We start from the raw sequence: 13,666 nt of genomic DNA, 5'->3' as shown, positions 1-13,666 counted from the left end.
CCCCCTGAGGATGAGTGCATACCATACGAAATACACCCTAACCTCCTGAGAAACAAAACTAAACACCACTTACGAACACGTGTTTGTAACTTTAGAAAACATGATTAATTGGAGCAGGATCAATAAATAGTGAAATCGGAATACTACTTCCTTTCTTCTCTAAAGATCACACACAAATGTGATTAGTTTTGATAACATGACAATATCTGGAAGATCATTTGACCTTGTAAAATGAGTTTATTCTGAGAATTGGAATGCTTTTTGTGGAAGTCAGGAAAAGATCCTTCGCAAATGGCAGGAAGGAGATGGGGTTAATAGAACAAAAAAAATCTGATTCAAGACAGGTGAAGCCCTTAATTTCAGTTCCTCCACACTTAATGAGGAATCCGTGCCACAGCCCTAACAAAGTTAAAAATTAGCTGCAATGTATTGCACACTAATAGCCAGTTTCAAGAATAAAGGGGGAATGGTGAATTTGCTCCCTCTGGTATTCTGCATCATTTGTCAACAACATGAATGCACAAAACAAGTACAGGCAGAGCAGGGAGCTTAAAATATTAACTGGCTGGGTACAAATGGAAAAGCAAGAATGCCTACTCATATAGATGAAGATTACGAAGTACAGCAGAAAATTGACATTGATAATAGCAGAAAGAATAAAAAGAACATCTAATGATACCAACCCTTGCATCAAAAGCTTTTGACCTGTAGCTTGAATGAAGAGCATTCAAATATAAAAAGGGACATTACATGACATTGCAGCAAGAGAGATGGCAACAAGCAGAAGCTATTCAAGATGTGATTAACATAATGGAAATATGGAATCACACAGGACTTTAAACTGAACCTTCTGCTGAAGTGAGGCCACAGGATACCACAAAGCCTGTAGTGAGTGAGCGTAAGATTTAAGTGAGGTGAGGATCTACAGCTGAGAGGAAGAAAATGGAAAAGGGATCAGTGGTTTTGTAGGAGTTGTTTAATGTGCAACAGGATCCAAGGAGGCAAAAAGGAAAAAAGAAAAAAAAAAAAAAGAGGATCAGTTTGAGCCAAACTTTCCTTGCTTTGAGGAAAACAACCTGGCAAATGGGAAAAGTCAAAAGAAATACAAGTATCATACATTTTACAAAGACCTTAATAATGAGGACTGCTAATGTTTTCACTACTAAATAGACTGCCATATCCCTGGAAAAAAGGGGCAAAATTAGTAAAACGTGCAGGTAGAGATGAGGCCACAGGCTGCAATTCAAGGTGCCCAGTCTTCACAGATTCTGCACAGCTAGACCTTCTAGCCTCCCTGAGCTAAAACTGAACAGGTACAAGACAGAACACTGCAAGGGCAAGAAGTAAAGCTGAGTATACCTCAGGACAAAAACATTCCTCGGGAACCTCTATTAGGCATCTAGATATCTGCCTACACAACAATGCAGAACTGGGGCCTATGTCCTTATTTGAGTGTAAAAGAATTTTAGTTTAATAAGCTTGTATTTTAAAAATGTTAATTTCCTTCTCAGAGCACTTCAGTAAATACAATCAATAACTCCTAAAATACTCACAACTGAAAGACAATCAATAAGATATTGTAAGTCTATCGATTTAAGCAAAACAAGCTTTCAAACCATTTAGTTACCAATGACATGTGGTTCCTTAAAAAATACACATGTGAAAACTTGTTTCTGATCAAATGTTTGAACAGTGTCTCTATTTTTGCATTTGCAAATCCAGAGGAAGTAAATTTATGGAAACAGCGGTTTCCATTTGATCAACATAAAGGTCAAAGAATAGATATATTGGATAAGTTATTAAAATAAGCTACAAAAATTGTAAATGTTTCCTTGACAATGTCATATAATTTTTCCTCTGAGCAGGAAGTATCCCCGCTGTGCCAACACAAATGTTGGGTTCCAGGGCCAGCAAATAGCTCTGTCCAGAAAAATAGGTAGGATAGTGGATATCCATTTAAAAGACTTTTTGAAATGGAATTCCATGCAAATGTTAATGTACACAAGCCTTAAAGAAGCAAGGTTTGATTAATTCCAAGAGGGTACATATGAATAATAAAGGTTTTTTCCCCATTTTAAAAAACAGCCTATAATTATGAGAGAAATTAACTTCTGATCTGCATTTTAAAAAATATTAAATAATGAACTACAACTTCATAGGATGGGGGTAACATTGCCCTATGTACACTTACAACTTACTGTGAACTAAAAGCAGCAGAGCTTTTGAAGAAGAATTTCATGCCTATGAAAGAACTTCCTAAGGGTTTAATTCAGAGATTATTGAAGTCAGAGGGCAGCTCTTTTGGTTACTCTGATGGACTTTGGTTCACGCCCCAAGAACACAAACTAATCTGAGAGCTTCCCATTGGATTTATACAGGGTATTATAGGCCACAAACACATTAGACTGGTCAAACCATATGCCATATTTTAGCAGAAGACAAAGAAGCTGTCAGAGGTTCTTATGTGACAAAGGAAAATGAATGGCATAGACCATAGGATCGCATATCAAATTTCCTCAGAATGCTTTAAATAGACATTCTGCAGAAAATTACTTTTACATCTCCAACCATCTTATAAACACTGGAAAACTTAGCTGCTAAGAGTAGTTCTGAGAATAACCTGCTGTCTAATCTACAGCACACAGATAAAATTGTGGCTGGTATCTAGTCAGGGAGTGGTGTAAAACTGCACCTGGAACATACCCCCTGCAGAAGCCACTGGTGCAATGGATGCACAGAGGATTGTGGTTACAGTGACCATCATCCTGCCTGCTGGGAGCATCTGAACCACAGGCTTGGCCCCAGCTCTTCCTCACTAAGCTCTACACAATTCTGCAACACAGAAAGCTGCTCTCATTTCTTCCTTCCTTTAGCAAGAATAAATGAGGTTATTTTCTCGGCCCCTACTTATCCCGAAAGATTTCATCCTTAATTACTCCTGAGCAAATAAAGCACAATATACTTGTGAAGGAATACTTAGTTGTATTTCGCAAACTGAATTCCTTCATGAAGATTTCAGCATGTTATTCTCTTTCAACAGGCTGCATGCCAAAATCATCTCCCTCCTGTCAAAAAGGAACATGGCTTTCAAATGTGCTTTGAAATTTCACACACTTCGATATATATAGAAAGTACTTCCAGCACTTACAGAATATTTTAATTGGTTTCTTAGGAGGACAGAAGATTTCACTAATTCAGAAAAAAGTTGTGCTTTTAAAGTTACATTTCCAATCTCTAGAACAAGGTTAATGCAAAAGGCTTTTTCTAATGCTAAGATTCAAGGTACTTCAGATGGCATTAATGAGATCTGTTTAAATTATAATTATGCTACCCTTACTTTTCTTCATGCTGCTTCAAGAAACCTAACAATAAAGACAGCAGCATTCATGCTGGGAGTACTTTTTATATGAAACAAGGTGAAAGGAGGACAAGCATTTGATAAATTTCCATAAGACAGAATCTGCTTTATGCAGAAGTCTAACTGTCAGATATGCAACAATCTGCAATCATCACAAAGGCAGCTGGAGAGTTAATACAGCTCTGTATATGCCAGTTTGCCTCTTCTACTTCATTAAAAAGCTGGATGTCTACTCACCAGTTTCCTGGGGGAAAGGTATTCATCCACAAGTAGCTCTCCATCATCTTTAATCAGTGGACTGGGATTTAGGTTGCCTCGCCAACTCAAATCAGTCACCTGGTCTGCAGCTGAGTCTGGATGAGAAACCCTGCCAGTATTCCACTTCAGGTCCATCTCAGTATGCTCTGAATAAAAGAATAACATGCGGTCTGATTTTTTCCTATATTTATTATTTTCCCTTCAGCAAAATCTATTTTGACTCCCACTGCAAGTCAGGAAATGGTCATGGAGATACAGGTTTCTTTAATCAGAAAGAACCCAATGCATTATGTAACATATATCCTTCCTTTTCTTTACCTTCAAGAGCTATTGTAGTCCTACATCTCATTAAGCTTTGAGTGTAAGCTTCTACAGCAAGCTATCATTTGCAGTTATACAAAAAGACAGGCATACCTATGGCTCTCTACAAAGAAGGCAGTCAAGAACAAGAAAACCAGGCCACTAGTCCTTTCCAGTCTTCTCTGGAAATAGCACACAGCAAAACTCTGCCAGGCTCTAGGCTGCAAGTGCCAGCATCAAGACATGTCACCACTTCTCTGCAGTTTTGAGCTCTGCCTGTAGGTAGCATGGACAGCAGCAGTCTCTATTTGCTGTCCTAAATTAAACATACCTGCACTGTTACTGGCTGCCCTCTGGGTCAGGCAGGCCATGGCTACTGACTTCAAGTTCTGAAGAGAGTCTTGGAGAAAATGAAATTAAAATACAATTCAAGCAAAACCGTGTATGCTTCAAGTGAGAATTAAATACAAAGTTGAAGATAAAGCAGTTCAGAAGTGCTCCATCTTCAACTCTCAAAGCTATTACTTTCACAGAAATATTAACAATTAACTTTGAAATACGAGACCAAGCGTATGTACACCCATTAAGAGTCAAAAAGCAAATCAGCTGCACCCGAATGGTACAAGCATTACTATGATTTATACAGCTATTTACTACTACTTGGCAGCAAGGAAGTATCACAGCTGGAAACATTGCTGTAACAACAACAGGCTAGACTAGAGAAAAGCCTTCTCACTCTGCTGAAGGGACACCTGCAGTTTTCCTCTGTTCTCCACTGTGAAGCGATGCTTTTTCTTCATGTTAGAAAAGTAATTAAATAATCAAGCTAATCATAATTGGCTGACAGGGCTTCAGTGGTGGCCAGACCCTGAGAATTACCACCTTCCTTCCCCCTTCTAATAGTTAAATGCAGAAGTGAATTCTGTTAAGTAAAATAGAAGTTCTGACTGGTCAGCTAGTCATCTCTACTCAAGAGGACTGCATGGTTAGCAGGCGAGAGGGGTTTACACCAAACAGACTTCCTGCTCTGACTACTCATGTCCAATCAGAAGTCGTCAATTTTGCACTAACAAAAATATTCAAAAGACTTGGCACTATCAGAAAAAAAAAGGCAGCCCTTATCTGAAGAAGAGTAACAACAAAAACTTAATGAGCCACCATACCTCTCCCTGCAGGATCTACTAGCACTGGGAAGAGAGGAACCAAAACCTCACACTCTACATGCTCCTTCTCATTCATTAGGAAAGAGGCAACCCACAGAAACCAACAACTATTTTTCTCAGATCACTGCAAGCATTCCTACAGGAGTAGCTGACTTCTCAAATGTGCAATGTCTGAGCCACAGCAACATTCAATGCTTAGAAAACATATTCAAGAAGAAATTCTTCAGACACATTACTCCTTTTAATCTTTCTTAATGGCTTATAAAAGAAACACCATAAAGTGAATTGAGCATTGACCTTTGCAGCTTCTAAAACCTCAACATGCCTACAGTAGTATAAGGACAACTTTCATACTTCTGCCCATTAAGAGGGAAAAGAGATCTAAAAAACACTGTGTGTCTTAGTTTTTGGGAGAAGCACTACAACTAACCCATAGATTTTTGTTCCTTTTCCAAAGCATTCTATAATTTCTCAGATGTTTTCCTCTATGTTCTCTAGAGAAGATCAGTATGATTTAGTCAGTACAGAGTTGCAACAGTCATCAGTTGCCCAAGGAAATTCAAGAATCTTATGCGCTGTGAAGGTCTTCTAATGTTGTCTCTATTTTGCTAAAAAAGAATTATTTTGATCACTAATAGACTTGGATTAGAATACCTGCCATATAAATGCTGGAATACTTTGACAGTTGCACAAGACTTGTGCTGGATCCCATGCAAGTACTGGTGGTTCTTTCTAATTCAAGTGAGGATTGTGATTACCCAGAACTAATCCCATATGTTATTGGAGCCAAGTGGAGCAACAGTCGGAAATCACTGATGTACTGCGTGAGCTCAAAACATAATGAGGTAACAGCAGGATTGTGTAGATTCAGGCTGTGAAAAGTTGATGCACTTTCATAAAACAAATTATTTCAGTCCATCACTATTGCATTTCAGAACACTCTCCAATCTTGTGTTGATACAGAACTTAAGGTTTGATAGGGGGATCAATTTGTGGCTTAATATCTGAGTAACCCTTCCAGTTCTATAGTTCCCGCTACTGATCTGCTGCTTGCAATTATTGTAACGTTAGACTAGAGAGGAGAAAAGTATTTTCATTACAAATTGTCTGGGATCAAATTGAGTTATTGTCAGCAAACAAAACTAATTTTTTCTTCACATGTTTCCATCACTTTAGAACTTTCTCCAGAGAGGAATCTTCTCCTGAACATGGATCAAAATAACATCCTCAAAATGAGGAACGCAGAAAAGCTAAGAGTGCATGAATCCTAGCAGCAAGGTACCAATCTTACATAAAAATACATATACCTCCAAAATCTCCAGTACTGCATAGGAGCGAGAAAGGGGCCTAGCACACCACTTATCCCCCTACAGATACAGGAGTTAGATTGCTTATGTTTATCAGGTCCACCTGACTTTCTGAGACAGGTAAAATCATTCCTGTAAAGCCACCTCACCCACTCACTTAAAATGCCAAGAAGCAATGAGAAGTTGTCCTGGTTTTGGCTGGGATGGAGTTAATTTTCTTCCTAACAGCTGGTACAGTGCTGTGTTTGGATTTAGTGTGAGAATAATGCTGATAACACACCAATGTTTTAGTTGTTGCTAAGTAGCACTCACCTGATGAAAGGTTTTTCAGTCTTTCATGCTGTGCCAGTGAGGAGGGGCACGAGAAGCCAGGAAGAAGCACAGACAGGACACCTGACTCAAACTAGCCAAGGGGATATTCCATACAACAGCACATTATGCTTGGTGCATAAAATCGGAGGATTTGGCTAGGAGGGGCCAACCACTGCTCAAGGACAGGCTGGGCATCAGTCAGTGGGTGGTGAGCAATTGTACTGGGTGTCACTGCTGTTTGTTTGGGGGGGGGGGTGTGTTGTTTGTTTTCGCTCTCTCTTTGTTATTTCCCTTTCATCATCATCATCATTATTATTATTATTATTTTATACCTTATTTCAGTTATTAAATTGTTCTTAACAGTTTTCCCAATACTCATCCCACTGCTGGGGGGATGTGTGTGTGAGTGAGCAAGCAGCTGCATTGTATTTAGTTGCCAGCTGGGGTCAAACCATGACAAAAATCTATGGGTCTGTCATATGCACAGGACAAGCAATCACTGACCCAAACTAATATCAGCTTCAGCGGGACAGTTTACAGGGACTGGAAAAACTTCATTGTCATTAAAGAGGTCTGAGAAGTCATGAAACTGAAGATTTACTCCACAGAGAACATGGTCACATAGGATATATGTTGGATCTATACTCTCAATGGGAATGCAGATGATTGCTGAAAGACTCCGTAGGACCAACAAGGATGGAAGCTAACTGCACCTAACAAAAACCTTCAATAAATTCAATGGGAGAGCAAAGTAATATCAGTGAGCAGATGAGAGTGTCAGGAAAGAAAATGGATTAAAAAAACATGGTGTTTTGTCCTGCACGTGAACATTGACAAGAATAAAAGAAAGAAATTGACAAATTAGATTTTGCAGGCTTTGTATCATAGATCTAGACTTTGCAGCTTCTTGCACATGTGGATAACTAGAAGCAGCTAATCAGTGTCTTGAATTCTACAGTTAATCTGCCAACTTTCCCCACTGCTGCCACTCTCCCAAAGCAAGCGTGATGATAAGCTATTCAATTCACATACATGTTGTGAAAGTTCATCAAAAACTGCACAACATTGTCAACATATATAGAGTAATACAGCTAATAAAGATTATTATCAAAATTATATGATCCTTGGAACATGCTATTCAAAATCCCGCAGAATACTGTAGTTTGCTAGACAGAAATTGGCAGAGCATAGTTATTTGATGTTCTTAGGGTCCAACAAACTGGTGAAACTCCAAGGTTTTCTTTTCCTGCTACAAGATTTATCAAAGAGTCAATGATGGGATCATGTATTCTCGTTAAATATATATTAATATGCATTTCAAATACAGCAATTGCCAGAAATGTTTGACTTCATATTAATTATGGTTTCTTAAGCCTGGGAAAGACCCTCCGAGTAGTGTGACTAGGCATGATAATTTCTAATGTAGCCAAGACATTACCTAAAGAGCTTGTCCAAGCAAATACATTGCCATTTAAAAATAAAAACAACAACAAAAAAACAAACAACAGTAATCAATCTAGATTTACTACGGGAAAGACATATACCTCTGTGCATTAACATCCCATACAAGAATGAATCTCTACTCCCTCAGGCCAGCTTCTCAACCAGGCTCCTCCAGCTCTGTGGCTTCCCATGCCTTCAAAAAGCTTCAGTGGACAGGGAGGATTGCCAGTTCAGGCAGGGTACCGCAATCTGCATGCCCTTAGCTTTGTCACCAGCCTAAAAATTATCTATGAAGAACACATTTGAGAGCCATTGTGCTATTTATTTCTTCATGACAAGAAGCTTGCACTGCAGACTTCCATCTCTCTTGCCCTGCATAATGTAATTTTTATTTTTTTTTAACCCAGAATCACAAATTACAGCAGTGCCCATACTGTTACCACTACCACAGAAGGAAAACAAAGAATTCTGTGTTGACTAAGGATTTAACAAAAGGTTTGGTTTATAAGTCCCAAGGGAACTATGAGTGCCCTTTTAAGTGTAATCTTGTGCAAGTGCACTACAGATAACCTCTTCTGGAAAATAACTGTTTGAGCAGCTGGCATTTACTATGATGTCATCAGGAAACTACTGTTAAAATAATCCACCCCTAATGGCAAAACCAGTTCCTGCTACATTTATGTAATACAAAGCATCCTGCAACACGTCAATCTATCTTAGCAGGTGTAATTTCCAAAAAGTTGAAAAATAAAACATCTGACCTGATACCAATGTGAATCTTTTCTGTATAGGACAAAACAATTTTGTTCTAATCTTCTGTTTGTTAAGCAGAAGGATGTAATGACTATTTCAGTAATGCTACTTTAATACCAAGGGATCATGTAAACACTATAAAGAGCATATATATATATATATAAATATTCCACTTGTGTGCCCCACTAAAGACAAAACAGCTTTTGTAAGAATGCTGAAATATCATGATATCACTATCCTGTTTAATCAAAAATTTACTGACTTCAAAGACATTAAATGTCTCAAATTCTTACAATGTTTGGTTTATTTAACAGTTCAGCCAATTTGAGGCTTTAGTTCAAGCACCCAAATTTGCAAATATAAAGCAAGTGTACCAGTTTGTCTTCTTGTTATTTAAGTGCCAGAAAGTCCCTTGGTACTACATATAAATCCTACCCTACAGTTCCCATGACCATGATAGGTGAGCTTTGAGATCTATGTCCCACACAGTCCTCGGTGAAAATTCTTGGGAACTGAAGCAAGGTACAGATACTAATTTAAACCACAGCACCAGCTTAATGAAGTCATTTATCAGGAAATGCTTAATATCCTTAGTTTGGGGCCTTACATATGATATTCTAGTCTTATTTCAGAAGACAGAATTTACAGGCAAGTGCATCCTGCCAGGCTGAATTAAGATTTGATCTCATGTTTAATACTTCACAGGTTATCTTAATATCTATTGGATATAACCCAAGCAACTATTTTTTTTCTAAAACATCAGCCAGGTCATTCATTCACCTTTCTTGCATTCAAAAGGCCTAATTCAGCAACTACTTAAATTGCAGATGCTCTCATGTTACTGTACACATCAAGGAAGGACATGAACAAAGTCAGGGTTTGCGGAGTTAATATCTTTTTAAGATCAATCACTTAAGAAAACAAGACAAATCTTAAGGCACGTAGGTCCCTCTTCATGTCATGGGCAGGCATCTACACTTCCCAAGCTCAAAATGTGAATCTAAGTCCGTATCATAGGATTTAGGTCCTCATCCTGAAAAAGACTCATTCATGTGAAGAACTTTGCACAGAGCAAGTAGAGGGATGAACCAAATAAAGAGTTCACCATGTGTCTAACCCAAGACCACTGGTATAATGTAAAGTATTATTAAAAGCATTCCCAACAGCATCCTCCAGATGTGTATTCTTTCACCACAACACCTATGCAAGAGGTGCAAGAGGTGGTCCACAAGCAGGTAGAAGATCTCTCCGCTCTTCATCAGCCATGTTACATGAAGTCCCATAGGTCAAGGCTCACACTTCAGTAAAATTTGCCCAAATTGTATCTTTTTTAGCTTCCAATTTAACTGAGAAGAGTTGAAAATATGAATCCCAGCGTATTATTTCTGAGCTGCTGCTGAAAAAAACCTCAAAAAAACAGCAGTCAGCCCGCCCACATGCCCAAGATGTGCACTGCACATCCTACAACCACTCTGTATGCAAGTCTGAGTGTGTTAAAAGAAAAGTTACCTTCAGGGAGCTCTCCACTTGTGATGCATATTTAACATCTGGAAAAATAATCAATACTGTCTCAGCACATAGCCTACAATATATATATTTAAACAGTAAGAAGCAGCATGATGAAATCATATTTTAAGGGGGGAATAAAAAGAAAAAAATAATCAAGATCTGAGTGGCTCAGGGCTAATTCATCACCCAAGCAATAATTTCTCTGGGTTAGTGCTTGTGGGTGAGGCCTTTGGATCTATTCTGGTATAAGTGTAAAGGTACCTTCTTATTGAAGAAAGCTTTTGCAAATGAATAAACTAATTTTTCAACTGATTTCCATAGACTGTACCATATTCCACTCGTGGCCACATGGCACAAATGTTTGAGATTAATCTTCTGTAAGTGATGAGAGCCAACGAATAAGTTAGTATGTCCCACGTAGACTCAAGATTTCACACACTTTAAAAAATACTATATATAAGGCAGGGTCAATTCTTGCAAAGATGGGACAAATAAAAAAGAAGCTCTCTCTCTCATACTGCAAGCTTGGTTTTGCTTTAGTGTTACACTACTTATCCTTTCCTGTCACATGTAAACTCTGCTCACCCTGCACAAATACTGCTTCTAACCTGGCCTTGCTCTCTTTACCGGTGGCAAGAGGCTTTCACATCAGTTGACACTTTCCCATCTTGTCATGAAGAAGCTGGATAAATCACCTGTATACTGCTCTCTCTCCAGTACCTTCCCCCATGTCTCCCACGTGCCCAAGGATCTTGCAGGCTCTCTCCATTCATTAGGATAATATGACAGTGCAGCAAAGTTTTCTGAGAGACAAAGAGCTGACTGTCTCCCTGCACAGGTGAGCACACTCTCATATCAAGCTTCCAATAGTGCTGGCTGCTCATTCACAGGCCACTCTAACCCATGGACTCAGAGAATTAAAACCATGGTTTTGGTCTTCAAAGCATTTTTAGTACCCACCATTTAGAAACATTGCCAGATTCCAGCTAAGAAAAGGACAGTGAAACCCAATTTTTTTTTTTCCAGCTACTGTTGAATTGCTTTTATGAGCCATTTGAAATCCAAACTTCTGCGCAGGATGAAAATGCATCATGTATGGCATTTTTGAGTTTCAAAGTGCTCTGTTGTCCCCAAACAATTTTCAGTCCATTTTATTAGGTAATTATCTGATAGAAGCAAGAGATTCCATGGCCTACAAATCCATCTGAAAAGCCATTTTCAACACTGTGATGTTTCCAATTTCTAATGTGTTGCTCACATGGGGTACATTGTACAAAAAGAGATTAATTCTAGCTGAACTCATAAGAAAATACTAAACAGTGGAAGATGGCACAAATACTCCCAAAACTTTAGCAAGGGCAGAAAAATAACTTTGCAAATCCAATATAGCCTACTACTAATGAGGTTGAATTATAGCTGTCCTCCTAGATCAAGCCAGATGTCCAGCTAGCTACTGAAATCAGAAACCGATGCTTAAAAAACAGGATCAGAAATAGTCCAAAGTGACACTTCGCCTGACACACTGTTTAAATTTCTAGCAATCAGCTGCACAATAACTTCCCAAACCAAAAGGTGTGTTGTGCTCGACAGCTGGGGAGATATATAGGGAAGCAATTATTTGTCATGCCTCAAGACATGACAGTCATCCATTGACCAAAGAAACATCAGGAATTTTGTTGGAAATCAGTTTCTAAAACGAGGAAAGTGCATTTTTTATATTTGTTTAAATCATGGAAGACACTGGCATAGCTTGTTGTGGAGGCTAAAATTGTAAATGAAGCCAAAAGAAGTTAGGTAGAATTATGAATGATTCATCCACATGTCCATGCTATCCATTAATTCATAGCTTTCTTTTGCACCATCTCCTTTTTCATCTCCTCTCCTAGCTGAAAAGTCTCATATATTTTGTCCATTTCCCATTTCCTATCTTGTTGTATTTCACTGAAACAGTTTCAGTCCTTCCATTTACCCTCCAGCATGGTCAAAACTGAATGCAAGATTCAAGATAATGGCCAGAGAAACAGTACATGAATTGTCAGAGCTTTCAATTCCTCCTCTTCAAAATTTTAATGCTCTTTGTCTTTTGGCTTGCTGCAAGATAATATTTTCAGAGAACTACCACAGTAGCTTAATGCTCTTTCTCAAATAGCAATAATTTATGCTTAACTCGCCATTCTATATATGTTTGTTTCCCCCACATTCATCACTTTGAACTTGGGTGAGTGCTCTATTAAAATAAAACAAAAATATACCCAAGCACTACTTATGCTAGTAACTCTGAAAAATATGAAATGTAAGATAAACAGCCAGCACCACTCTATACTTCAAATACTGCTTCCTGATGTGAGACACTACAATCAAAGAAATGAGTGCCTTCTGAAATGCTTTTTTCTTTTTAAATATCAGATAATGCTCCTTTGAACTGGCCAGGATCCACAGTCTTTTCTTTTTAATACAGCTATATTAGCCTTTATTATATCTGCCATGGCAAATCTGGTCTTCTGATTTGTATTATAGCAAGTGCTTATTACAGCAAGTACTATACTACTTATTACAGCAAGTACTTGTAGCCCTAGGTTTTGCTCTCAATTGTTTTTCAAGCCAACATATGAATCTAGCAAATTAAAATTATGCAGATGTAACTAAATTTATTTCTGTGAAAAGCTCATGAATTTTCTGATTTTTAAAAAAATAACCTCTTCATAATTCCTCCTGAATAGATATTAAATCATTTAAACCAGTGACAAACGTAGCAATCCCAAATTTATGTTACATAATGTTACTATTTTGCAGCACTAAATTATGTATGACTTCAAACTCAGACAATAAACGTGGTTTCTTTAAGCTCTCTAAGGAGCTTCAGTTAGATAAGCACATGCTTCATCATCAAAATAAACAATAATATCACTCCAGCTCAGTGCTAAACTCTCATCTGGTCTCACATTGAATGAAAATTCTGCTTTTATATAGGATCAGGTCCCTTGAGCTGTGTAAGAACAGGCTGACAGCATCCCGGGCCATGAGCCTGTTCTCTCTCCTATTGACTGGAGAGTATAACTAAACGAACAAATTTAATTGCCCGTAGGTGGACATATCCACATATCAATCCCTTGAGAAGTCAGACCTACAGGAGCACAACAATTCTCAATGTCAACGCCAAGACAGAGAATGCAAAGGCCAACAAGAGGGAAAAGAAAGAAAATCACCACCCTTCCCTCCCCAGTAAAACCTGAACAAGAAATCAGGAGGGGGACTTTTACACA

The 13,666-nt window shown here is 38.3% G+C and overlaps 1 protein-coding gene across 5 annotated transcripts in view; it reads right to left on the bottom strand.

Moving 5' to 3' along the window:
* The window catches only part of LRRC56 (leucine rich repeat containing 56), a 66,617-nt gene that overhangs the window by 49,643 nt on the left and 3,308 nt on the right, over window positions 1-13,666 (bottom strand). For 4 of the 5 annotated variants that reach the window (XM_065686823.1, XM_065686822.1, XM_065686821.1 and 1 more), the window contains exon 3: window positions 3,596-3,762. In XM_065686823.1, coding sequence (XP_065542895.1) covers window positions 3,596-3,762 — 167 coding nt within the window. Of the gene's footprint in view, window positions 1-3,595; window positions 3,763-10,403; window positions 10,442-13,666 lie in introns of all 5 variants that reach the window. The other variant, XM_065686824.1, reaches the window with a different exon arrangement.

This window comes from Lathamus discolor, chromosome 6 (assembly GCF_037157495.1).
Source record: "Lathamus discolor isolate bLatDis1 chromosome 6, bLatDis1.hap1, whole genome shotgun sequence".
NCBI classification, from domain to species: domain Eukaryota; kingdom Metazoa; phylum Chordata; class Aves; order Psittaciformes; family Psittacidae; genus Lathamus; species Lathamus discolor.
This window is presented reverse-complemented; position numbering and strand designations above follow the sequence as displayed.